Here is a 25,840-nt window from a genome sequence, read left to right as displayed (position 1 = left end):
TGAACAACTGAAAGCAATCAAAAACATAGTAGCTTGTTCCTCTAACGAGAACTGAGTTAACGCCTGGTTTGTGTCATAGCTGTGCTCTGTTTAGAGCTGACTTGCCTTTTTTAAATGTATTTATAACATCAGTTGTCAGAAGACCCTCGAAACCCTCCAAGCTGTATGCTTTCAACAGGTTGTGTAAATACAGATTTTGCAAAGAGCCAAGTGCTAATCTCGCTAACTAGCCCTTGAATGTGCCCTTGTTTTCCGAGGATAATGATACAGCATTTGCACGTTTACCACCAGCAGGTGTTACTCATCTTTCATCATCTCCTTTGTGCTGGTGAATCTCTTGCGTCTTTGGTGACCACCATCCCCTATTTGTCTCTTCCCGTCTCATTCCCCCAGCGGGTGCTTGATAATGGAGCTGCCATGTTTGCTACATCTGCTCAATCTTTGAGTATGACTTAGATTACAGACTCTGGAAGCCTGTAGGAAGCGCCAGATGAGTCTGTGGCATGATAATGTTAGACCCTCAGCCAGATCCGTGGCCTCCAGCATCAGCTGGAATTGTGGACTTGGTGCAATATGCCTTCAGAAGTGCCAAGCCACAATAACTGATACTTCGAAGACCTTGTTTGTCATTGTTTAAATGTGTGAAGAACATGTTTGTAATGTTGTAAACACTGGGCTCAAATATGCTTTGAATATTTCTCAGTTTATTGCATTTACAGTAGGGATATCTGGAGGATGTTGGAAGAGCTGCATAGTCATTGAGCTAAGATGTTATCTGCTGGCCTGGGTTTAATTGCATTGCTTTGTATCAAGTTCCTTATCATAATTAGACTCGTAAGTCAATTCATCTTCTAATGTAGTGAGCTAAATGTTGTGTTATTTATTATTTCCTAATCTGTTAGGGCACATACTGGTGCAGTAGCAGTGAGATAATATTAAAACTGCTACCTTTTGGAAAAAGGTTGTGCATTGTCTCCAGGGCTACATTGACCTTAGCTTGAGTTGTTAAGTCTAAAATGGCAACATGTGTCAAAAACTGTCTCACCCTAGCTGTGTGGTCCCTCCTGACCGAGGTTTATACCTTTGACCTACAGCAAGTGTCTACATGTAGGTCAAAGCCTTGTTTTAGCAAAGCTTAAGTTCTGCATGACACATGATGTGATGAGTATGTCAGACCTTGTGTGCGAATATAGAATTTTTCCCTGATGCTGTTGTCCAAGTTTTATAATTGATGCGATCGCAGATAAGCATATTTGAAACAAGCAATTTGATGCAATATTGAATGAAATGTCTACTAAGTACTAGGGCTGGGTGATATATCTAACGATATGATCCTGTGCATTAAGTCAGTAAATCTGGTTCCGTGATTACCGCTAAATCGCCATCACCTGCTTTCAAATGGATCGGTATTTAATAGACAAAGCCGTAGATCACTGACAAGCTACGCGCTATCACGTTTATTATTGCAGATGAATCATCTTCGATAATGAATGCAATATTGCGTAGCTTGTCAGTGATCTACGGCTAAATGCGCATGATCATATCGTTAGATATATCCCCCAGCCCTACTAAGTACATGTATTTGTTTAATATTTTCTCCCATATGTTGGTGAAGCTATATTTTGATCACTTTGACTTCCATAATTCAAAATCTAATTTCTTTTAATGTTTCATTTTTTTATGTGTGGTACATCACAATATAACTTGTATTGTAACTTGTGAGCAGTTCAGTATTACATTTAGAAATACATCTGTGCAGAAATCAAGCTTATGCTGAAATCATTCAGTGGTCATTTATTATGTAAAAGCTTGCCACTGGGAATAGAGAGACCCTGCTGGCCCTCTGATGTTGTCCTTGATTCCGTTAAGAAGAGGAGGGGATGTGCTGATCCCAGCATGCATTTCACCTTTCCCGGCATTTGTGCTGTATATATGTACAAAATAAAAACAGTAGGTTTTATGGGGCTAATCAACTTAAATAATGGTTTATTAGTTATAAAATAATTATTTCTGCCATAATTTATTCCAAAGGTCCATTTAACAGAAATAGTGTTTAAAGAATGTTAAAGTGAACAAAATATTGGTAATTCTAACCTTACGCTCATAGGTTTTAATGGAATATATCGCATCTGGTTGGCCGGTCGCATGCAGTCTAGCCGCAGAAGTTCAAATATTTTAACGCATCCAAAGCTCAAATGGGATCCGAATTTTCCACATATGTATATGATCGGAACACCACGCAGCTCCCGCACTACTCTCCATTCGAAATGAATGACTTCCTGTCTGTCGATTGTCATTCGTCTGAGATAATGGAATGGTGGCTAAAACAGTAAAACACATTTCATTCTGGATGCAAGATCCACTATTGTTCCAGTTCAGCATATGGTCTACAATATTTGCTCTAGGATGTGTCTTGAGTTCAATCATGCATTTCCTCTGAAACTGGCTATCGATGCTGTAATATAGATGCACATGATTGCAGTCGTGGCTCAAGTGCAAGCAGAGGATCAGATTTAATTAACGTCTAGCCCGCCGGCATCTCTCCCGAGAGCGGTTGGGTTCAAAGTGAGCGGCTGGCACGTTTGCGTTCACTCTCTCCTTCACTGTAGTCTGGTTAACACACCAGCAGAAAAAAAACTGGAGAGCTTTTCTCTCTTCTCTTCATTGGGATGCGCAGCCACGTTGCGAAGCCAGAGAGCTCGTCTGTGTTCTCTTCATCCCTCCCTCATACACGCGGACACACACACAAGAGCAAACTTATGTGTCACACACAAGCAGTTGTTTGTAGATTTGTATCGCAGTTGTCACTCGCTTTACCTAAAGTTGTGTTTGAGCCTCTGGGGAAATTGCAACTTTGCATTGACAGTCTAGAGGTTCTTATATATTAATGCTGCATAATTGCATACTTTGCTAAGATATAGCCAAAAACTGTATGCCAGTGAGTAATTTGTCCAAATTCACAGTATTCATATTCTGTAGATGAACCTTCTCTTTCCAGCGAAGTTCTAAAGTGTACATCCAATGGACACTTTACTACACTGCCTGGCCAAAATTGTTTTTAAAAGTCACTGAAGAGTCTAGATCATTATTACAGTGATTAATGTTACTGGCATTTAAATGTTTGGTCACATGTCAAGTGCAGTAAGTCCTGATTACATTCATAATACACACATTAATACTACATTAATTTTATTATTATTTTTTTACTGTGTTGGGTTTCATGCAACTCACAATGAGTGTCATGGCGGATGCCCAAATCTACTATATTTTTATAAATAATACTGTTTTTGTCACAAAATTTAGTTTTAAGAGGTTTTTTTTGACAATAATGTACTTGTTTAGACTTCAAATATGCAGTTTGTTAATAAAGATAAAGTCTATTTGAAAATTTGCTTCGTATTCGGAGATGTAAGCTCCAGGACTCCAGTTTAGCACTCATGAACCCACTGAGAGCAGCCTTACCTCAGCCTTACCTAGATCTCATACCTTTGGACACCACTGTATACAGAAATGATGCACAGCAACCATGTAACATGCCTGTGAACAGATAAGTCAGACAAGCGTTAAGCCCCCCCCAACAGTAACTTTTGATTTCCCCGGACAGTAGAAGTTACCCGTGCTGGATTAATCGCTCGGACTGGAGAGCCAGTGTTTACTGAAGGGGAAAATGAATTCAGTCCTCCATGTCCAAAGGACAAAGAGTCTTAGCCATCTCTACTGGCAGAACAATCCCCCTCTGTGATAAACAAGCATCAGCATGACAACTCCGGATGAGACACCTAAAACTAAACATTGGCGCCAAGTAAAACAGCTCAGCCCAGCACGCTTTCAAGGACTACATTTACCCGGCCTAACTGTACTGCTAGAAAGAAATTGAGGGCCTGTTGGCTTTCATTTAAGAGAGGAGTGCAGGATTTACTGGCTGCCCGCTATACTGCATTACTGTACATCCTCTGTTTCATTGCATCTTAACTAACAGAAGAGCCTCTGAAGGTCTGCAGAAGTCCATGAAGCTGAAAAGGGTTTTAGTAGTTTAGTTCTCTCTCTCTTTCTGAATGACACTTCCTGCTGTTGTTTCTTTAAAAGCTTTGCCTTTTACATGCATTTTAGTTCTCAGCACAGGGTATGTTAGAGGAATACTTTGAATTAAGGAAAATTCAACTCATTTTTTGTTATTATTATTATTTTAAACACTTTACAATAAGGTTCCATTAGTTAACATTGGTTATTGCATTAACTAACAATGAGCAATAGCAATTGTTTGTTATTATACAGTATTAATTAATCCTTGAAAACATTAGTTAAAATATAACAGTTCAGTGTAAGTTTGTTTCATCATATCCATTAAATAATATTAACAGATATAACTTTGGATTAAAATCTTTAGCAAATTTTTTAAATTAAAAGCAACTTTCTGCATCAGAAATATATTTCATTGTTAGTCCAGTTTAAGTAATGTGGTTAACTACTGTTAACAAATGGTACCTAAGTGTAAAATGTATTTTATAAAATTTTTATCCTGTTACTAGAATTGTCAAAACAGAGTGTCCCACAATTTCTGTCGATGACTGAGATGTGATTACAATGTGACAGTGTCCAACTGATTGCAACATGGAGTTTGAGGGCTAGCTGTCATGTCTTGTAAATAAGGTTGCGCTGCTATTAAAGAGCATTTTATCTTCAGTAAGTTTGAAGCATTAGCGTCATTCTCGCCGAAGCGGGTGAGAGATCACATCAACTGTCATGTCTCGATATTGAGTCATCCACCATTCCATCTTTAGCCGAACCTCTCTTACCTCTCTGCAGCATGTACAGCGTAAGCAACTTAAAGCTGCAGTTCACAGTCACATTAGGCCACAATTACGCTGTTGAGATGTTTTGTATGAGTTATGCAGTCATTAAAACGGGCTGCATTATGGGCGGCTCAAGAAGTGCTTCCCCACTGACCCAGAGCTAATTTTCTTCCCTGCATGCATGCTGTATTAGATTTGTTGGTGCTCATGAATGTGGATTGGAAAGATGCAAATTTGATTGTCAAATCATATGCCATTTTCCCCTTTCCTTACTGTAGCCTTTTCAGCCATGGGCACTAAAGTCGCTGGGGTAGAAAAACATTTTGAAAGATGTAAATTGTTACTATTTTTCCCCTTTGGGAGGGTGAAAGATGGTGGTTAGGGTGTCCTGTGCTTCGAGATGGAAAACCATTAGATGTTAGAGTCATTCCAGCAGAAAGTTCCCCATTATTTGAGCTGGGATGATGATATGAATGTACCTCAGAGGTCACACACACGTTCTGAATGTGTAAAGATTAAAAACTACAGTTTTTTTATACATAGCTGGTGCCATTACGCTGCTTTTCTGAAGGCTTATTGTGTTTTGATTGTATTTCTTTTCCTGTTGACATTTATGGGTGATTTTAATAGGGTTATATTTCATTAAAGTATCAAATTTGCCTGCAGTATTCTTCCTCAGGAGAAATAAAAAGACATAAAGGAGACAACAGAGATATAAAATGAATGGGGATTACATAGCTCTGATCATTAAGACTTCAGAAATGTTATAGTTCGTACTGAAATCTGACTTGGTAGACATTTCTTCAGAAAGCTCGAGAGGAGACACATTGGTGGATAAGGATAACTGATTGAGATATTAAACATATCTAACTGTGGGAAATTATAACAGTTAAATGTATATTATGATGATTTTGTACTAATATAATGTTTCTCTTTCTCTCCCCCTCTTGCTGCCTCTGCAACATTCAGGTAAGTCTCTTTAATATTTTAAGTGTATCATTGCCTGTCACACTTGTGAACCAGTGAGAGCCCTGTAGTTTTATGATGACCTGATGACATCAGTCACTATATTTACATGCAGTTAAAAGATATAAGGTCATGCTGATGTCAGTGATTTGATGGGCGACATCAGTGCATGTGTGTTTGAATATAAATGGTTTGCTCACCCAAAAATGAAAATCATGTCATCATTTACTCAACCTCATGCCATCACAACCCTGTATTGACCTTCTTTATTTCTATGCAACACACACACACAAAATGGTTTGGAAAATGAGTAAAAGTCTTGTTTTGTTGTTAGTTGTTTTGGACCCCATTGACTTTCATTGTGTGGATCAAAATAGGTTAAAGCATTTTTCAAAATATCATCATTTATGTTGCATGGGAGAAAGTTAGTCATACAGGGTTGGAATGATATAAATTATGGCAATTTTTATTTTGGGGGTGGGGAGTTTAAAGAGGGTTTTTTTTTATCTTCAGGCCTTTCCATGTTGATATTTAGAATTAACGTTTTTATTTACTTATTTTTAATCCGTCTTTAAAAACTAGTCTAAATATCCAAAATGCATTCTGGGCCATCTTTGAGGAGGCACTGTGAAGTCTGAACTCATTTGACATGAAGCTGGCTTGGTCTTAATAAGATCTTGGGGATGGAAAGGAGAGGCGTGCATAGCAGCCCTGAAAATAACTGCTTCCCCCTCACACAGGAAGTGCTTATCAGCATATCCCAGGGGGTGGCAGGACTGCATAATGCCAGTCTAACTCTCCGCTTGGCTTGCCCTGTCAAAGCCTGATGGCTTTAAGGAACAACCAGCGAGAGGGATGCCGACTGCACCCATAATGCACCATTTGCAATGATTGCGTATCTCACACTTAGTCAACTGCTGTACTGTAAAGAGGTCACCCAGCTCTTTTAGACTCATGTCAGTCAGCTGGGACAAACAAATGGAGATGCCGGAGGCCAGCTAACAATTACCTGCAGCCCTAAGGCTATGGAATGTTGACTGACCAAAGTATTTGTGTGCTTAGAGAATGTTGCATTCTGGGGGTTACATTTTCTGAGGTGGTTTAAAACCATGTGTACTGGTGACACATTTCAGTGTTAGTTATTATTGCTTGCCAGGACGTTGCTGCTTAAGTGCAGACAAGTCTGTCAGCCTTGTGTAATGTGATGTTCACAAATCATTTTAATCCCATAGTATGAAGTATTTATAGGTATAAAATGTGTTAAGTGAGGAAAACAATGTACAGGAGTAGTGTAGGACTTGATTTTAGCTGTGGATTATGAAAAGTTTTTCAATCCTGAATCCTCCACTTTCGAGGACACTTTTTGACTTGGCTGAAGGTCAAAGTTAAATCTTGAGATTATCATCATATCCTCCTCTTTCAATTGTTTTTTTCTTGATGAGTGGCAGAAATCTCCGTGAGTTCTATTCACGGCATAACATCTTAAATTTAATGGCCTACAATAAAATGTTGTGGAATATAGATCTATGAAAAAAAAAAAGTTTACATAATTTCATTTTATTTTTAGCTTTTGAAGTATTTATTTAAAGTGATATTTTTGCCTATTTTTGTGCCCTTAGGCCCAGTTAATATCTGATTTCCAGTTATTGATTTACAGTAAACATTAATGTTTACCAAAAACATTAAAGTGCAATTAAAATTGCAGTCAACTGTAAGAGTTTAGAAATGCTGTATTTCTTACCAATTAGGGATGGGACGATAACCGGTTTTATTGATAACCGTGATAAAATGTGCTGAAGGTTAGTAATATCGTTTAAAAATGAATTATCATTAAAACCGTGTTTGATTATCGTGGTTTTAATAACTCACTATTAAATCATGTCCAGCCAGCAACAGTCTGACGCAAGCGCAGCGCACAATGTTTTTTTTTGTTTTTTTTCGAGAAGGAATGGCGAAAGTCAGTGACTTTTCTATGCTTTTCTATGCTTCTTCACTTTTCATTGTAAGGAAGGAAATGCCACAGAATTTAATCTTTCTTTAAATTAAGTGCATAGAGTTGCTTGTTTTATTAGTTGTTTGTTGATTATTAAATATAAAACTTGCTGAAATGTTTTCAGTGTGAGCATCAACTATTTTTGAACACTTTCATCTTGTTTCAACAAAACCGTGATAATATTGATAATCGTGATAATTTTAGTCACTATAATCGTGATATTAAATTTTCATACCGTCCCATCCCTATTACCAATGTTACTTTAATATTATTTATATTTATGAATGTATTTTAGTGTCTACTGACATTTTGAATTAACTTTAGTTTTTCTTTTCAATTTTATTTTTAATGTTATGTAACGTTAGTAATTTTATGTGCTTTTATTATTATTATTATTATATAGGTTAAATTATTTTTATTTCAGTTTTATTTAGTTGTAGTTATTTTAGTAATTTTTAGTTACTTCAAATTTATATTATTTTAGTTAAATTGCCAAGGCAATATTTTCATTTTAGTTTAAATTTAAGTTTTTCATCTAATATTTATCATTTATTTCAGCCCTATTTCAGGTAATTTATTTAAATATTTAAGGTTTATTTCATAGCAGCCCTGTTACAGTATCATAAAACATTGTTTTAATGGTTATAGCTATTATTTATTATATATATATATATATATATATTAATTATATTAATATAGTATTTATAATATTAAATGGGTGCTGGAGCTGGATAGCAAGAGTGTGTGGGATAAAACAGCAGTAGTGTGTTTGGGTGATGCAGCAGCAGAGGTCAAATGTTGTCAGGGCTCTTATCAGCGTAGATGTTCAAGGCTGCGCGGGATGTACTGAACTCGCAGTCTCTCTTTGTCCCTGTCTCTCTCTCTCACATAAACACACAGAAAATCATCTGCCCTCTGGCTGAGCCTTGATCCTGATTAAATGCAGATATACTGATAGCCGAGCCGAGTGTTCTGTAATAATATTGATGAAGATTGATGGATGCTGTTTGTCATTCCTTTATTATGGCAATGCTTGTCTCTGATACAAACAGTATTTCCACTGCCATTCTACTTGGACTGGGTGATATATCTTATATATTTGCGATATCGGGTTTGGTTTACTTTATATGTATGTATATATATATGTATGTATATATATATATATATATGTATATATATATATAAGCAACATTGGAACATTGACGATTACGTTTCCAGCAACTGCTTATGCTTAGAAATATACAGTTTAATAGTTAATAATAAAATGTAATATATTAATACAATATTTTGAGATTAATGAATTTATCTACTTGTATTATTACATTTTTAAACGTTTTCTGTTGATATTTATTTAAAAATATTATTTATTCCTGTGATGATGTATGTATGATGTATGTATTTTCTGAGGTGACTGGCAGAAATCTCATTACTCACATGAACTAACCCGGTAAAATGACTCCCTCTGCTGGTCATCTTCAGCTCTACATCTCATCTGGTGATTTGCAAAGCGCCTCCTCTATTAAACTGTCAGTGGCACATCCATTTGCCGCAGCGACTTCGACAACATTAAGAGCTTGAATGATCAAAGTCAACACTGGCCTGTTTAATTGCTCCCCCCACTGCAGCGGTTCATTGTGTTCTATACAGGAAGCGTTCTGGGTCAACTGACCTTTAAATGAGGCGTTTAGATTAGCAGCAGTCGACTGTGATGGGGAAAAAGGGTCAATGAGGCACACATACACACTACCTAGTGCATTGATAGCACTGAGTGTGTTTGCCGGGTCAGATGAGTGCTCATCCTCCCTCTAAATCCATATAGTGCAGACATACTAAGCCACCCTGCGGAGAAGTCATTCATATTCATAATATTCATGAGCTGCTTTGCATATTGTTACCATGTGCTTTGCTTGCGGTTATATTGCTTTTTTAAAGCTCTCTCACGCAGAAATACGCAGAAAAAGAGGGGCTTTGGTCCCATATGTTGTCAGTGACTCTCACTCAGCCCACTACTTGTCAACTCCTGTAAACCACACACTGCTGTTCTCAGATCTGCCCTTTCGAGATCCACCGCACTGTCTCCGTGGCAACCACCGTCCCCTACACCTGCGTTTGCTGTACACGTTGCCGCCCTCTTGTGGAGCAAAGAGAGATTTGGTGTGGGTATACTGGTTTTTGGTCATCAATTAGCCTTGTTTTAGTAGAGGAGAGGGTCGATTAGAGAAGCGCAGAGGTTGAGGGACTGTTCTCACGGGTCAGAGACGGAGAATCGGAGGCTAGAATCAGAGGCAGGATGCGACGGCTGCTGCACAGCTGGGCCGGGGTCCCGCTCTCCTGGAGACCTTGTCACACTGCTCAGACCCCCGAGGAGGAACCAGCAGGTGCAGGAGAGGAGGGTGAGAACAAGAGATGTTGGCCAATCTGATGTGCCTGTTATTTGATGTAGAGCACAGAGTCATTTTGAAAGTGTTAGGAAATGGTGGGGTTACATTTAGTTTGGCAATCAATTCATCACTGTTCACTATGACTTTTTCCTCAATTAACTCCTAATTTTCTGATTATTAATACTTAGTAAGGTTGTTGTAAATTTAGGTATGGGGTATGTTTAACGGATCTAAAATATGGTCATGCAGAATAAGGCATTATAAAGTGCTTTAAAAGTAATAATAAACAGCCAATATGCTAGTAAAATGCATGCTAACAAGCAACTAGTTATTAGCGAGAATTGGCCCTTAAACTAAAGTGTTACCTTGTTTGTATGTGTGTGTGTGTGTTATTTCTTTATACAGTATACCATTGTGTGTGAATATGCTAGCCATTCAGAAACATTTCTGTGTTGAAAAACTGTGGAATTGCCATCTGATATCCTCTCTTTATTATATTTTGATATTGTACTTTTTATAAGGAAATGAGTAATAAATACCCCTTTTTTTGTGTGTTTTGTTTTGGCCATTTGAGCACCACTTTGAGTGCTATACTTTTTTATGAATTATTATTATTATTATTATTTTTACTTAAGTAGATTAGTAATAATTTATAATGATTGTATATGATTTATTTTAATTTATTATTATTATTTTTCTTTTATTTTCTTTTATTTTAGTTTAATGTCAATTTAGTGAGTGACAGGTTTGGCAGAATCTATATAATTTTTCATAATAGTATTTTAATTTAATTTAATTTTAATGACAATTTAAGCACCAGTTTGAGTGCAAGTTTTGCCAAAATGTATGTATTTATTAATACAAATTATTTATAATGATATATTTAAAATAGTTCCTTTTTTAGATTTTGCCAGATTGTATGGTTTTAATAACAAATAATTGTAAATTAAAATTTTCATGGTCTTTTTTTAAATCCACATTTCTTATTTTTTACCTGTCTAGTGATACAATTTTTGTTCTAATTCTAGCCAGTGACAATTGTGCATTATGAATATGGGAAAAAGGCAGCTTGACAATAGTGATTTATAATCTAGTCATACATGTTGAGCAAGGATGAGGAGATGACCATTTTTTTGTGTGAAACGATTAACTTGCGACTTGATTTGACCTGATGAGAATGTGTGGTTTCTGTCACAGCTTTTTTGAGGCAATTTATTTTTGTTTTACCCAATAATCATGAAACTTTTCAAAGATATGAAGTTGCATTCAAAAGCCACTTGGATCAAAGAATGGGCAGGATGCTTCGGCAAGTGTTAGTGGATTTTTTAGAGGGAATGAGAGACTGCTTGAGCAAACGGCATGTGTTTGATGTTTGATGTGGCCTTCAAAGTAAAGAGGTGGTGGAGGCTCTTTTGTTAACTCTTTTTCCCGGCTTCCTGTCGGAAGCAGGGCCGTGTTTTTGTGTCTTTGAGAAATCACCGTCATCAGTGTTTCATCAGACTTGATATACAATCTGCTTGAAACAAAGGAACTGATTGCGAGTGACATTCCGGACCAGCAGAAGAGTTTCATTTTGCTCTCTTGTGTGGCGACACTCAGTGCTCTTGTGTTTTAAATCCTGATCAATCTACTTTCCCTTGCCGCTCTTTTATCTGGAAAAAGCCACTTAAGTCAGTTCTATGGGATGGTGATGCTTCACTAGATCTATTAATCGCTCAACTTGCACCTTGGCTGGAAGACAAACATGTCTGAAAGGGACATCAGTGGGCTTTTGGTCTTTCAAAATAATATTTTCAGTCAAATGCAGGCCACTTATGATGAAAACCATAGATGCAGTGGACCGTCTATCTGACGGGTGACACTGAGTGGTCTGTTTCTCTTCTTGGCACCTGTCCTGAGTAGCAAATGGTACCCTTGGAAGATTTTCACTCAAGGTCAAGTGTTTTTTTGTTTTTTTTTGGGATAAGGTCGAGTTGGCGGCACACACCCTGCAGTGTCCAATCATGTCAGTCGGGAGATGCCATAGTCCCAGCTTTGCCAGTCTTGCAGCAGTGGTATGCAAAGTGTGTCTTTTATGAGACGTTTGGGGAAGCTTGATAACCGCTGAGTTGATTAAACAGTGTCACGGTGCTGTTTGTGAAATGTCCCAAGTTCCTGAGTTCTTCCATCTGTTGTTAACGATATACATGAAATGTTATGAGAGCATATTATGGGAGTCTTGCTTTATTATAATTTTAAGTGCCATAGTTCATGACATCTGGTGGTGATACTGTATGTTTATTTGCAAGAAAGAAGTGACTCTTTTTCTTGTTTATCCATTTTTTCCCCATAGATTGCTTTCAGTAAATTTTACTCTGAGTATTGTTTTGAGCGCCAAAAGCAGGCCAGTGTGTATCATTACTGCGCTTCTGTTTGGCCAATTTGTAGTTTACACAGCACTATCAGAGGGTTGCAAAGTAAACCAAGTAGGCAAGTTTGTGCACTGTCTATTGGGTTGCTCAGATAATTGGGGTGACCACACAGATCAGTTGGGTAATGCAGTAGCATCACACTTTTAAAGCGCTTGGCTTTTCATACAGTTTGTAACTAGAAAGACAAGCTTTGTGACTAAGAGGAAGCATTAATTGCAAGAAGAATGTTGGCATTACCAGAACTAATTGACAAAAAAATAAATAAATAATAATAATTTTCAGTTCTATAATAAAAATAATAACAAAAACAACTGTTATTATTATTGATTATTAATTATATACATCTAAAATAATAATAATAATAAGTATTATTATTATTATAAAAATATTATTAAAAACAAAAATAATTATAGCATCTCTCTAACTCAAGTTGACATACCAATTGTTACCCTTCTTCATGCTTTTTAAGGTAATATTTGTTATTTACAGATGTTATATTAAAGGTAGTGTGAAAGTGCCTCATTTGCATGAGATTGTGACGCATTTCCCTGCACGTAATGGCCAGGGCTTCAGTCCGACCCTTCCATTTGCTTCCATTAGGCTGAATCAATATAGAGCTTTCTCTAAACTACAATAGTGAAAGAGCGAGAGAGATGGCTACGTGCCTGCTTTATTGTGCCTGCTATGTTGTCAATTAATATATATCTTAATTAGATGTCAATTAGCCAAAGAAATAAGTAATAGTGCAAACGTTACCTAAAATGGTAGTCAAAGTCAGTTTATTATTTAAAGGGTTTTAAGAGATCCATGGGCATTTTGAGAGAGAGAGAAAAAAATTATTTTTAGTGCATGTATTTTAAGCCGGTTTAATGTTTATGGCAGTTTTTTACATTTAAAACCATGCTTTATATATGAAATATTAATTTCAGTACTTAACTGTTAAATCAGGTTAATTGACTACAACCAGCAGATGACTGTGTCAGATTGAGACTACATTGATTACTAAAACACTCTTATTGGAGGCTGGAAAAGTATAAAATGCTCTAATGAATGTCAATATCAAATGTCAGTGTCTTATTTCTCTGCAGGAGTGATTATGGCACATATTACATGTACTTCAATATGAATGAATCACTAGATGTCCCCCTACTCAGTTTTAAATAGACACTTCCTGCAGAATGCTGTGCCCTGGAACTAAGTACACATCATTTCAAGCTGCTCCCATTAACTAACAGAGATGTTTGGCCCACACAGCCCCTGATTTCTGTCCAGCTGAGTGGGGTGAGGTGCAAAAGGATGTACACTGTTTATGTGGAATGAAAAATTATGATTATATATGTAACACCTTTGCATTTTAATGCCCTGATTTGTTTGAAACTATCAAATCTATGGGTTGAATTGCAGCACTGCAATTATTCTGTTTGAGCCATTTTGATTGATAGTGCAGTACACAACTTTCACCGCCAGAGGCTGATGTTGTATATAACAATAAACCACTGTCCTCGCCATTTCAGCACCAGTGCTGCTGGACAGCTCCCGCCATTGTCCCTGCAGCTCCTTATAGACTCTTTAAAGGCTTTTTACTGCTCTTTTATAATAGTTCAGTGCTTTTGCTCTTTGTGGGGAAAATGTTCCCCCAGCTTGCTTGTCAAAAACACGGTGGTTAAATTTTTCTTGGTCTGGTTAATCCCAACCTCAAGATATACAGGATTCATGATGATGAGAGCTAAGCTATATCCTCTTTCAGTTGAGTGACATTTCCTTGCTTTTAATAATAATGGTTTTATGAAAATGTGTTCTCAATTCTTTGGATTTCTTAAGAGAAGTTTGTCTCATTTGAGAGAACCATTAAGAGAATTAATCCTCCAAGACCTCTAAGTAAGCAGGTCAAAAGGGGCGTTTTAGTGGAGTCAAGCAGTTGGATGGACTGTTTTGACATGTATTTTCCATCTGTCTGACTGTAGTTTCCATAAATTCTTTCAGCATCTAATGACTAGATTTGCCAGGACACCCAACCCGGCAAGTTCACAGCTTCACAATTTCAGTAATAACAGTCCTTTGCACCAGTATGTCAGGTTGATGTGACAGGCTACATGCATCCATGCACAACACCCACCAATTACTTGAATTCACATGCACGTAAATGTAAACTCGGCAACCCTGATGGAACGGTTTCCTGTTCAAGTCAGCTGTCACCTTCAGAGCTGTTATGAGAAAACATAAAGCATCCTACTGGTTTGATTGGCATTGCCGCCAAGCACATCCCAGGAAAATTGATTGCACCATCCCGGGAGACAAACAAGAGACTTGATTCCCGTTATTTAAGAATGTTTCACACACATGTGCAGTCCCTATAATTGAGATTGAGGGAGTGATCATGGAACTTGAAGATGTTAATTTGTCTGAGCATGGACAGAAAAAAAACACGCTCAACTCAGTGATTAAGAATCTCTCAAATATAAATGTTGTGTGTGAGCATAGCATACATTTTTATGTAGAATTCATTTTATAAAGTTTAAAATTTTAAATGGTTCTCATACTTCCTCTAAACTACTTTTAACTCTTGCGTGAGTGTGTTTGTACAATTCATATTATTTTATAAAAAAGGAATACATTAACAATTCAACTCTGCACAATAGGTGCATTGGAGACAAAGACCAACAAAGTAAAAAAACTAAAAAGCAAAACACGAATCCTGCACACTATGCAAAAAATATCAAAATATTTATTGACTACGTTTAGGTTACATGACCTTTGTCAAGAATTTAACATTTGTTCAAATTGATAATTTTTGCTTAGTGTGCGGATTTGTTTTTTGCTTTTTATAAAAAAAGAAATACAAAATCAATATTATTTTATGCAAATTGATATATTTTAGTATATACAAAATATTAAAACAATCGTATTCTTTCTTTCATTCTATTTTTCATAAATATGTATATTGTGTGTATTTAAAATGAAGTAAATACAAATATTTTAATACATTCTCATACTTTATTACCTAATGCTTATATTTAACCATTTAAATCATAATTTAATAAATATATTTTTCATACTTTTTATATTTACATATTTAAATGTAATAACTATGCAAAATGTTTTTTTTACACTTATATATGTGTGTTTTAGTAACTGTTTTATGTAAATATTTATATATTTAACCATTCTAAACAGATCTTATTGGCCATTTTAAAAGCATGGTAAACCCTTCGATGCATCCTGCATGTCAACAAAGAATTAAAATTCACTTGTCAATCCATTTTGTGCAGTCTTCGAACTAATGCCTTGTTGATTAAATATTTTATGCAAATGTACATCCCAAGCAGGGAACATTTGTCTTGTGGGTTTCTCATGAGGGATGCATAAATTAGAGCTTGCACTGGGTATTTTGGGATAGAGTCAAGCTGGATTTAAAGTTTTATTTGCCTTTAAATTTTTTAATTTAAAAGTTAATTTTTAATCTTTGGCCACAGTGGAAATGACTGTGGTTTACTCAGATTATTTCTCATCTTGGACAGCATTCTTTAAATACGAGCACATAGAGGATGGCTGTATGTGGCACTGGTGGATCTTAAACAGTTAGAGAGAGTGCCTTAGTTCACTGACGTCTCTATAAAATTTGCACAGAGCTGACATAATGCTCCCATCTCCTGCATTTCCCGCATTTCCTTCAAACAACACTGTGCAGATCAAATTAACCACATAACAGACAGGCTTTGCTATGCTCTTGCATGTTCTGCCCACAGACAACCACATGCATGATATCCCAACATGCATCTCTCTTCTTGATTTGGTGATAGTCCAGTGCATTATTTAGCCAAGTGGACAGACAAATCCCTGTATGTGTGTAATCTGATCAGTATGCATAATCCTAATACTAAACCTCATCCCTCTCTTCAGGAACATTGATCCACTCCACTGGACTGTCATCCTGGATGCTTGACAAAATTAAAATGAAGGGAATATAAAATCGAGGGGGGTTGAAAGAGAGAATAGACCACTTTGATCTCAGACACGCAGTTGGGCTGTTATCTCAGACTCTTCTTATGAGCGTCAGGGGAGGGATGGAGTATGGTGGCGATGACCTTAATACTTTCATTCACGTTAAAGACTCATTCAGGCGTATTTCGTACACAAACAGAGACAGTCCCCTTTATTACACGGTCCCTTGTTGCTAGGCTTATTGAGCCTCCAAATGTCTGATAATACACGGAGATACTGCCACTGACCTAAATGCATGCTACTGTATCTGTTATAAAAAGGACTGCTGCTCAGCACTGAACACAGCATCACTGGCCTGCAAATTATCCAGTTCACTCTTGATTGGAGTTAGGGGAGGTATGATTGGCGTTATGCAAATTTAAGGAGTAAATAAACAGACACTACTGGCTAATTAACAGTTCGGAAATGTGTATTTGAAAGAAAACAGTCTTATTGTTGCATATTCAAAAATTAGCTTTTTTTTTTTTTTTTTTTTTTTTTTTTTTTTTTTTTTTTGCTTTTGAAGTGACAAAAAATGCTTTGTTTCAGTTTTCTAATGAAAATTATTCTGCCTTCCTGTCAGGTGAATTGATGGGCTTTTAATTGTTCTCTTATATAAGGCTAACTTTGATTTTTTTTTCCCAAGCTTAAATAAGCATCTAAATGAAAAAAGCAAAGCAGATAATGATAACATCCCTCTATCACACATGCTTGTATAAGTAGTTTATAAATATTATGAATGTTGCATAATATAATATAATATAATATAATATAAAGCAAACTAACCAAATGCAAAATGTGGAAATGAATTCTTCAGATTTTATCATTTTTTTTTATTTTTTTATTAACCTATTAATGATGAATTGTGCTTGCTTAGGCAAACATCCCTGCTGATATTGTTTATATCATGCTGCTTTTTCTTTTTGGAAAAAACAAACAAACAAACTGAAGAGCCTAGCAGTGACCACCCTTAATAATTGTGAGACTGCATACAATAGTAACACCCTAGCAGCCTTCCAGAATTATTATTATTATTTATTTTGTTTATTATTTATTTTGGCAAGCAGTTGTCTTTGGAAATAAAAAATAATATTTACATTTTTCAGTTGCAGTCCATTTTATATTAAATTGAGCTGTTATGATTACGTCAGTAACAACAGAGGATGCAAATTTTCCATTGGCTCCTAGATTTAATATTTGATTTTACGATTAAAATGAATCAAACTTATTTTAATCAATGCGAAACAGCTATTCTAAAAAACCATAGGAAATGGCTGAAATTGGTTAATTCGTTTCTAATGGACTATAAACTGTACAGCTCTATATGTAATAAATTCGAAATCAAATTATATTCATGTTAATGAATTGATCGAATTGAAACGATTCTCTCATAAATGATAAAGTCCGTTCTCTTAATGAAAAGGTTAATTTCGGAGACTCCTTGCAAATAATTCCATCAACGAAATAGCGGCTCGTCTCCTGTTGTGCTCAGGTACCAGCTTCTACTGAATACACCAAGCAAGCAACTTTAAAAGCCCATTCAGATCAGACTGAATCTCAGATGAGACACATCAGCCGCGCTCTGCGTGTTCTTCCTCTGCGCGCTTTCCGATGGATTTTATATGTGGGGGAAACATATGATCTGCCATTATAAAGCACGGATCTCAGCGCTGCAGGGACGTAGTGCATGATTGGAGCTCTGCATCGCGTATACGGACGGAGTCTGTCTTTCTCCAGTGGGACACACGGCGCCTGTGCTATGTGTGTGCGAGAAACCGCTTTTATCGGAGCCCTTGGAAGAGCACTTCGGCTGAGCTAGTATGATAGCCGTCTCTTTTAAATGCCGATGCCAGATACTGCGGAGAGTGAACAAAGGTACGGTTTCGGTTGTTTTCATCCTTCGCTATACCTTTTATGCAGCCCTCCCCGTTACGCGAACGCGTTCTTGTATGATAGGCTATACGAACGTTTATGCAGCGCTTAAAGACGCAGAGCTGGGTCACCGGACCTGATGGAGCGCAGCTATGGTCATCAAACCTCGCGTCTTTGTTTTGAAATGTTCTCGCATGAAGCCCTGGGCATAAAATTACGCACTGAAGTATTGCTTGCCCCCCCCCCCCCATTATTATTTAACAGTAGAGTGCCATAGTTTGGTGGTCTGCTTAGTGAGCTTGTAGGAGAACAATGCTGCTTTCTTTTTTTTCTGTTTGTATTTGCCTGACAGCTTCTCCCCTGTTAATTATTTACCTGAAGGCACACTGCTTCATGCTGTGGTTTGGGAATAGTGTTTGTCTGTGGGATGTGAAGCTCTCCTGATCCTGGTGTGAAACACAGGCTGGGTTTGTTTTAAGCGTCTCTAGTGGAAACTTAACTGAATCTTGATGAGTTGCGTGGCATATTATATTTTGACTGGTGGGTTTCTTTGACTTAAGGCTATTTCCCCCCCCCGTATATTCAATGAGCATAAATAGTGTTTTCTATGAGAGGAGTGCTACAACCCCAGTGAAATATGTGTGTGCATTATTCCTTTGAGGAGTAGTGGTTTATGTGAGTTAGCCAACTTGGCATTGCTTAAGAGATGCGAAATGGTGGAGTTGTCATAAATACTGCAAGTTGTCCTCCCTCAGGGGAAAACACTTGACCTCAATAAGATCAGTAAATACCCAGTTGGCTTTGTTAAAAAAATTTAAAAAGATTGATTTCAGCCAGAATGAAGATCCCTTTCATCCGTGGACAAACCGGTGTCTAACTGGATGCTGATTTCGGCATGAACTGATTTCTTCTCTTATAGGTGTCTGGTGTAAACTTGGGGCAGCAGGTGTTCATGTCTGATTTCCCATGATGCTGTTGTGCAGCAGTCATATAGTTTCCCCTATGGATCATGCCTCCTGGGGTTTAATGCATCTACAATACGGTTGAGTGTGTCCCGAATATGGCTTTTTTTTTAAAAGATATGACAGATCTGTTGTGGATGACAGTGTGAACTGCACAGAAATTACAGCGAAACTGACATTTTCAGTTCAAATCTGATACACTTTCAACATGTGGAGAGAAAATAGGATTTTTCACAGGTTTAAAGTCAGGGATGACTCTCTCTCTCGCTCTCGCTCTCTCTCTCTCTCTCTCTCTCTCTCTCTCTCTCTCTATATATATATATATATATATATATATATAGATAGATAGATAGATAGATAGATAGATAGATTAAGCTGTATTATGATTTTATGTAATATTATTGACTGTTGTGTTATGTGCCTGCTGTTTCTTTCAATTAGCCATTGTTTATTTTTAAAATTCATCTCGAGCCCCCTGCAGTCTGATGCTTTTTGGTATTCTCGGTTTAGAGTCCTAAAAAACATGTTTTTAATAATTGTTTTCGTAAGTCTTTCTTCCATTTTTAGTCTGTGGGACTGGAAAATAGAAAATCTATTATCATATTTTATATTATGACATTTGATGGCTGTTTTGAACTTGTGGATCGTTTTAGGAATGGCACGTTTAGACTTGTGAGGCACATTTAAACGGTCATATAAAGATCCTTACAAAAAAATAGCCACTTTTGCTTATGGATTGAATTAAGCCTTTCATTTGGACTGAGTGTGTGTGTGTGTGTGTGTGTGTGTGTGTGTGTATGTATGTGTGTGTGTATGTGTGTTTGTAAGACACTTAGGTAGAGCCATTCAACTCATGATGAGTCAGCGAGTCATCTGTTATAGGTGAAATGAAAGCATATATGAGGAATAACTTATTCAAGGCAGATGATGCAGCTAATGGACACTGATATCGAGTTTCAGTAGACTGATGGTCCCTGGACACAAAAGGTTAAAGCAATGTGTAATCTTCATTACATCAGAGATGTCATAATGTGGCTTTGTCTGGTGATATTAGTCAATGTTTTGCAACATCAAAAGCCAACAGTAAGAAGAATTGATATTGAAGTAAAGAATAATCAGAGGGTTCTTGTGTGGCCTTGAAGGATAGTGACAGGCTGAATATACTTCACACTACGAAAAAATGATTCTTTATGGAACTGTTCACTGAAAGGTTCTTTTGGGAGCCATTCTTCTATGGTTCTTCTTGCTGTACAACCCCTCTTTGGAACCTATTTTTAAAAGTTGAATAATGTATGACTTCTATCCAAAGAAAAAAAAAAAAACAGCTTCATATTTATTTTTTTTCCTCTCACCAGGGTCCATTGCAGCTTGTTGTTGATGAATTGTCTTCTCATTTGTGATCGTCTAGTGTTCCTGGCCTTAGCCGTGTGCAGCATTTGTCTTGGCCGTGGCATTTATGGTGCCATGCCTGTCGGTTTTATATCTCTGTTACACATTTGCAGGCATTCAGTCAGAAAATGAAAAAGAGGCTCAAGGTGTTTGTTTCTTCTTCATTTTACTCCACAGTAACAGAGAAATTTGTGCCTGAAAACAATATTAATTAGATGATTTTTTTTTTCCAACCTGGCGGTATGTTGATTGAATTAATGTATTCCATTTTTTTTCACCAACTGGAATAAACATGCCTAGCTTCTCATCTGCAGGTGTCCTGTGAGCTGTGCCAATTATATTTTAGTTGCATGTAAGGTAATGAGTTGAGCCAACCGCGCTGCCAGTCACAACTGTACTGCTTTCAGGGGAAACAAGGTAGGCAGAAAGATCTGGATACTAGTCACGGAAGAATGTCTGTTTGTTTTGTAGATTGTATATTTGTGCTTGTGTGGGAGTTGTGTGCTTACGTGTTTCCGTCGGTGAGCTTATGTTCAAGTTTGTGTGTCTGGTTGTGGAAGCAGTGTCACACCGTACCTGCTGTAGTAAATGGAATGCTAATCGCTCCCTGACTCTGATAAGGGACATTTTCCATTTCCATTCTTCAGCAGTCACTGGGTACACTGTAACCCTTTTGCATTGAGCTCAGTGGCTCAGGCCACCTGCTTTCTAACTGAAAAACTATTTAGAGCTCAGTTTGTAGAGCTGCATTAAGGAAACCTGCTGATATGATTAAAACCATAAAGAAAGACAAAATGCACACCTACTGTGGGTACCAGTATGAACCGAAAGATGCATAAATAAATACACTTTTATTGAACAGTGTTAATTGATATGCATAGAATAAAACATGTTTGGGGTAGGGTAAAGATGCAGCCCGAGCTGGTTGAAAAAAAAAATAGATACAAATATGTGATACTTCAAATTGGTTGAGATATTAAAATGAGTCGGGAAGAATTCAATACTTTTATTCTGCAAGGATGTGTTAAATGGATCAAAAGTGACAGTAATGAGATTTATAATGTTACAAAACTTTATATTCATTAAAGAATCCTGAAAAAATGTATATAAAAAATATCTTCACATAAATATTCAGCACAACTGTTTAACACTGATTTTAACTCTGAACAAGACATGTTTCTTGAGCATGAAATGAAATCATGTGATACTGAAGGCTGCTGAAAAAATCTGCCTTGTCATCCCATGATTAAATTACATTATAAAATAGTCTTAAGACCAATAAATGGACTTGTTGTTCAGGCAATTGAACACTGAGTACTTCAGTAATATGTACTTTTACACATCCCTAGGATTCAACTGCAGAGACAGCTGCTGCTGCTGCTGTGCAGCCACATGAGCATCACACCTTTTTCTTGTTTCATTCACACACCAGAGGAGCTATCAGGGTTTCAGAAGAGTCCATGGAGCTTCGTGGAGCTGCCAGGCTGGAGTTTCAAAAGAAATCTGTCAGAGATGAGATTCTGTGCTCACCGCATCTGGCTCTTATTCATTCTGCTGGCACATGTCTGTCCTGATCTCCACCGCTTTCACTTTGAACAGCCTCCATCAATCCTTTTACGTTTGCTTGACAGCTGGATTAAGTGCCAGGAAGAGGAGGTGGTGATGAAGGTGCTGTTTTGGTTTTCCTGCGTTATGGGCACATATTTTGAAACTGTAAAGCCTAGATGTATTACGATTTGACAGCTTCCAGTAAGTGTCCTATATTTAAATCATGGCATATGGAATGGAGGGAAGAACGACGATCAGGGTCCTGATGTGTCAACCTTCAGCCTTTGCGGCCAGTAAAATTGGTTTCACTGGAAACAGGTGTACTAATTAACTTGATTTTTACTTTTTCTGAAGAAAATATGAGAGCTTCTTGCCTGGGCAAAACTCTCTGGACCAATTCCAGAGGGTTGCTCTGAGTTTGCTATTGCAGTCTGAGTGATTTTTTGCGTATTTCTACAGTGCTCTGGGTCCTCTCTGTTAACGCTTATTCACACTGTTCATGCTTGCTTTTTGATTGGGTGCAAAAAAGTGAAATGTTTTGTTATTCAAAGAAAAGTTTCTCTAACAGTTGATTTAACCTTACAGTTGGACCTCATATGCTAAACAATTACCAATAATATATATATATTTTTTGTAAAATATTTGTATTTGGCAATAAATTAGCATTTTTTTTATTCTATAATTAATTCTGTATATTTTATTTAATTACACAGCAAAACTATTTTGTATGAGCAAAGATTTAAATTTTCACACAAGATTTATTTATGGCACATTTGCAACCATTGTAAATATTTTGGGGCCCTAATTGATAATTGCTCATAATTGGACACATTATTTACTGCTAAAAACAAACACAAACACTTTCACCGCCAGAATGTAAATTTTTAGCTGCAAGAAACCTGATTCTTAGTCAAAATCAGTGCATCTCATTTGAGGCAGAGATCATTTTCGATAGTTTTATAGTCCACCAAGTGAAAATTGAGTGAGATGGCATAGAAAATGAATGGGAGACTTCTTTTGTCCATAGCACTAGAGTTACATGCTGAACGTTTGTACTCTGTGGTTTGCTCATCCCCTACTTCAGCAAGGCAGGTTGTGGAAGTCTAAAGAAAATAATTCTTGTGACCAATATCAGCTTTGTGACGTTACCTTCTTGCATGGGCCGATGAAGTGTCAGGGCGTTCAGTCATTCAGCTGATATGTGAGGCGATCAAGGCGTCGAGAGCCTCTCAGACTCCATTGCGTTTTCAATCAGCCCTGTCTTTTTTTTCAGAAGAATAACCTTTGTGCCTAGAGGAAGTCTGTTATTTTGAACGGACTACACTCTGTCGCTTTACTTTGTAGCCCCTGTGTAATTTTTCCCCAAGGGTATGAATGTCAGAGAGTTTTATAAAGGTTAAGTGTACTTTTTTTTGTTTTTTTTGGTGCTACAGTACCTCAGATGGGAGACAGATAAGCACTCCTCGATCTCAGGTCCGGCTGGGTTTAAATATCACCTCAGTTCGAGAAAACCCCCGGTGTGCTTTTCAAATAGGTTATTAATATTGAATACCCATAAATGGCAGACCTTGTTCAGCTGTCTTTTCTCCCAGGCCCAATTAAGTCATTTCTACCCCTGTGTCTGTTTTTGGAAGGACTTGACGGCCTCCAGCTGGTCTTGAGCAGTCTGCTTTGGTATTATGATGCCCGTCAACCTGTACTAGACTTATTCTACAGAGAAATTGTACCAAATTTTGTGCATAGCCATTCAGTTTTGCGCCAACCCATTGAGGGTTTTATAAACACTGCGTACGTGCTCACAAACAAGTAGTCCTGATTCAGAACAGAAGCCTTCATTAGCCTCATTACATGCAAGGCTTGCTTTGCTTTTTCCTGTGTCAGCTGCACCTCGTGTCATCAAGCGGTGCTGCCTGTGTGTAGCTAATTTACCCAAATTCGTGTTCTGACCCAGAGTGTCAGAGCTCGGGCTTCTAGCTTACTTAATTTTGTGGTGTCAGCATTGTTTCTCGACAGGTTGTGTAATGTGTTGTGTGTCGTCTGATTGGCTAAGCTGCCTGCAAGGTGTAATGGAACCATGGAAACTGAACACAGCCAGGCTGATGGAAAACACAAACAGCCAGCATGAATTAAGTGTCAAATACTAGTGGTGCAATGTAAACATTGGCATTGTATCAAATATTGTATCTAAATACACTTGTACAAATTCAGTAATGCATACTTTAGTACAAATGCATTAATGGTAACAGAAAATGTATTAAAAAATTTTGATTTGATAAAAAGTGTGCATTTATTTATTTAGCTGTGCTTGTTTGTAGGGCTGCATTTGGGATTTATACATCAATAGAACTTTTTTATTTGTTGTTGTTGTTGTTATATATAATTATAAAAAAATAATATAAATGTAAAAAAGTGTATTAAGTATTGAAGAAAAAAAAAATATAAAAATATATTGTAATATAATTATAAAAATACATTTATTTTGTATAGCACCTTTAAGTTACTTTCTCAAGGCGATTTTCACAACATTCAGTAGCAGCGGGTGGTAATGGGGTAGCGAAGGGGAGGGGAAGACTAGGTAGAGAGGTAGATGTATGTTCTCAATCTTCTATCCCAGTTAGGATTCCTCCAGAGTTGGTGGAGTGAGAGAGAACAAGCAGTTTGTTCCTCATGCCCAGTGAGCACTTGGCCCCCTCCACCATCGTCTTTGCTTTGATTTCTTCTTTTTTTTTTCTCTTTTATACTCGGGGAGCACTGAAGTTGTGAGACGATGTTATATAGCATGCTGCTCTAAGATAATGCACTTGTGGCGCCTGCTGCTCTCTATCGCACACATTTCAGTTTACTGAGAACGTCAAAGACCCATTGATTAATAAGTGATGTGTTCAGGAACTTCAAATAGTTGCGAAGTGCAAATTTAAAGCAACAGTTCACCAAAAACAAAAACTTCTTCAGTGTGATGGCACAGGAAATCATATTTCACTAGAGATTGCATGCAATGTCACACATATTTATTTTTATTTTTATTTTTTTTATCTTTTACAATGAAGTTGTATTGTGCCAAAGACTAAGATAAAATTATGATTAAAACCATAATATTAGACAAACTACTCAAAATATTTTAATTAAATGTTTTTTTTCTTCTTTTTTTTTTATATGCAGCAGCACAGGGAACTCGTCTTCAGAGTCTGATTTACAGTATTTTGTAATTAATAGTTTAATAATTGATTTTGAATCAGTTTGACCAGTTGATTGAATCATTCATTTAAATCAACATCTGATTCACTCCAATAAACTGGAAGTTGTTTTTTAGTCAGTAGTTTCTATACATATACACACACTGTTTTCTATGATATTAACGAAAATGTGTATTTAATTTGTCATATGAACAACCAGTCTGAAACAGTAGTGATACAAAACTACAATAAATTAGCTTCATGTCAGCACTGAAAGTAGTGAAATCTTGATATTTTTTAGATTGATATTTGATATTGATTCATTAACTGTTCTAAGTGATTCAGTTCATTCATTGGAAGATTCATCAGAC

At 36.9% G+C, this 25,840-nt stretch overlaps 1 protein-coding gene across 12 annotated transcripts in view; it reads left to right on the top strand.

The window, feature by feature from the left end:
• LOC132105699 (glutamate receptor-interacting protein 1-like) overlaps positions 1-25,840 on the top strand; it is a 265,793-nt gene that overhangs the window by 147,996 nt on the left and 91,957 nt on the right. Inside the window, exon 1 of one of the 12 annotated variants that reach the window (XM_059511012.1) lies at positions 18,085-18,400. The exons of the other annotated variants lie outside the window; for them this stretch is intronic. Coding sequence (XP_059366995.1) covers positions 18,346-18,400 — 55 coding nt within the window. The 5' untranslated portion in view covers positions 18,085-18,345. Of the gene's footprint in view, positions 1-18,084; positions 18,401-25,840 lie in introns of those variants that run through there. 12 annotated transcript variants of the gene reach the window in all.

The sequence above is a fragment of the Carassius carassius genome, chromosome 26, assembly GCF_963082965.1.
Source record: "Carassius carassius chromosome 26, fCarCar2.1, whole genome shotgun sequence".
Classification (NCBI taxonomy): Eukaryota; Metazoa; Chordata; class Actinopteri; order Cypriniformes; family Cyprinidae; genus Carassius; species Carassius carassius.
The sequence above is the reverse complement of the archived record's forward strand: the minus strand, read 5'-3'. Positions and strand labels throughout refer to the sequence as shown.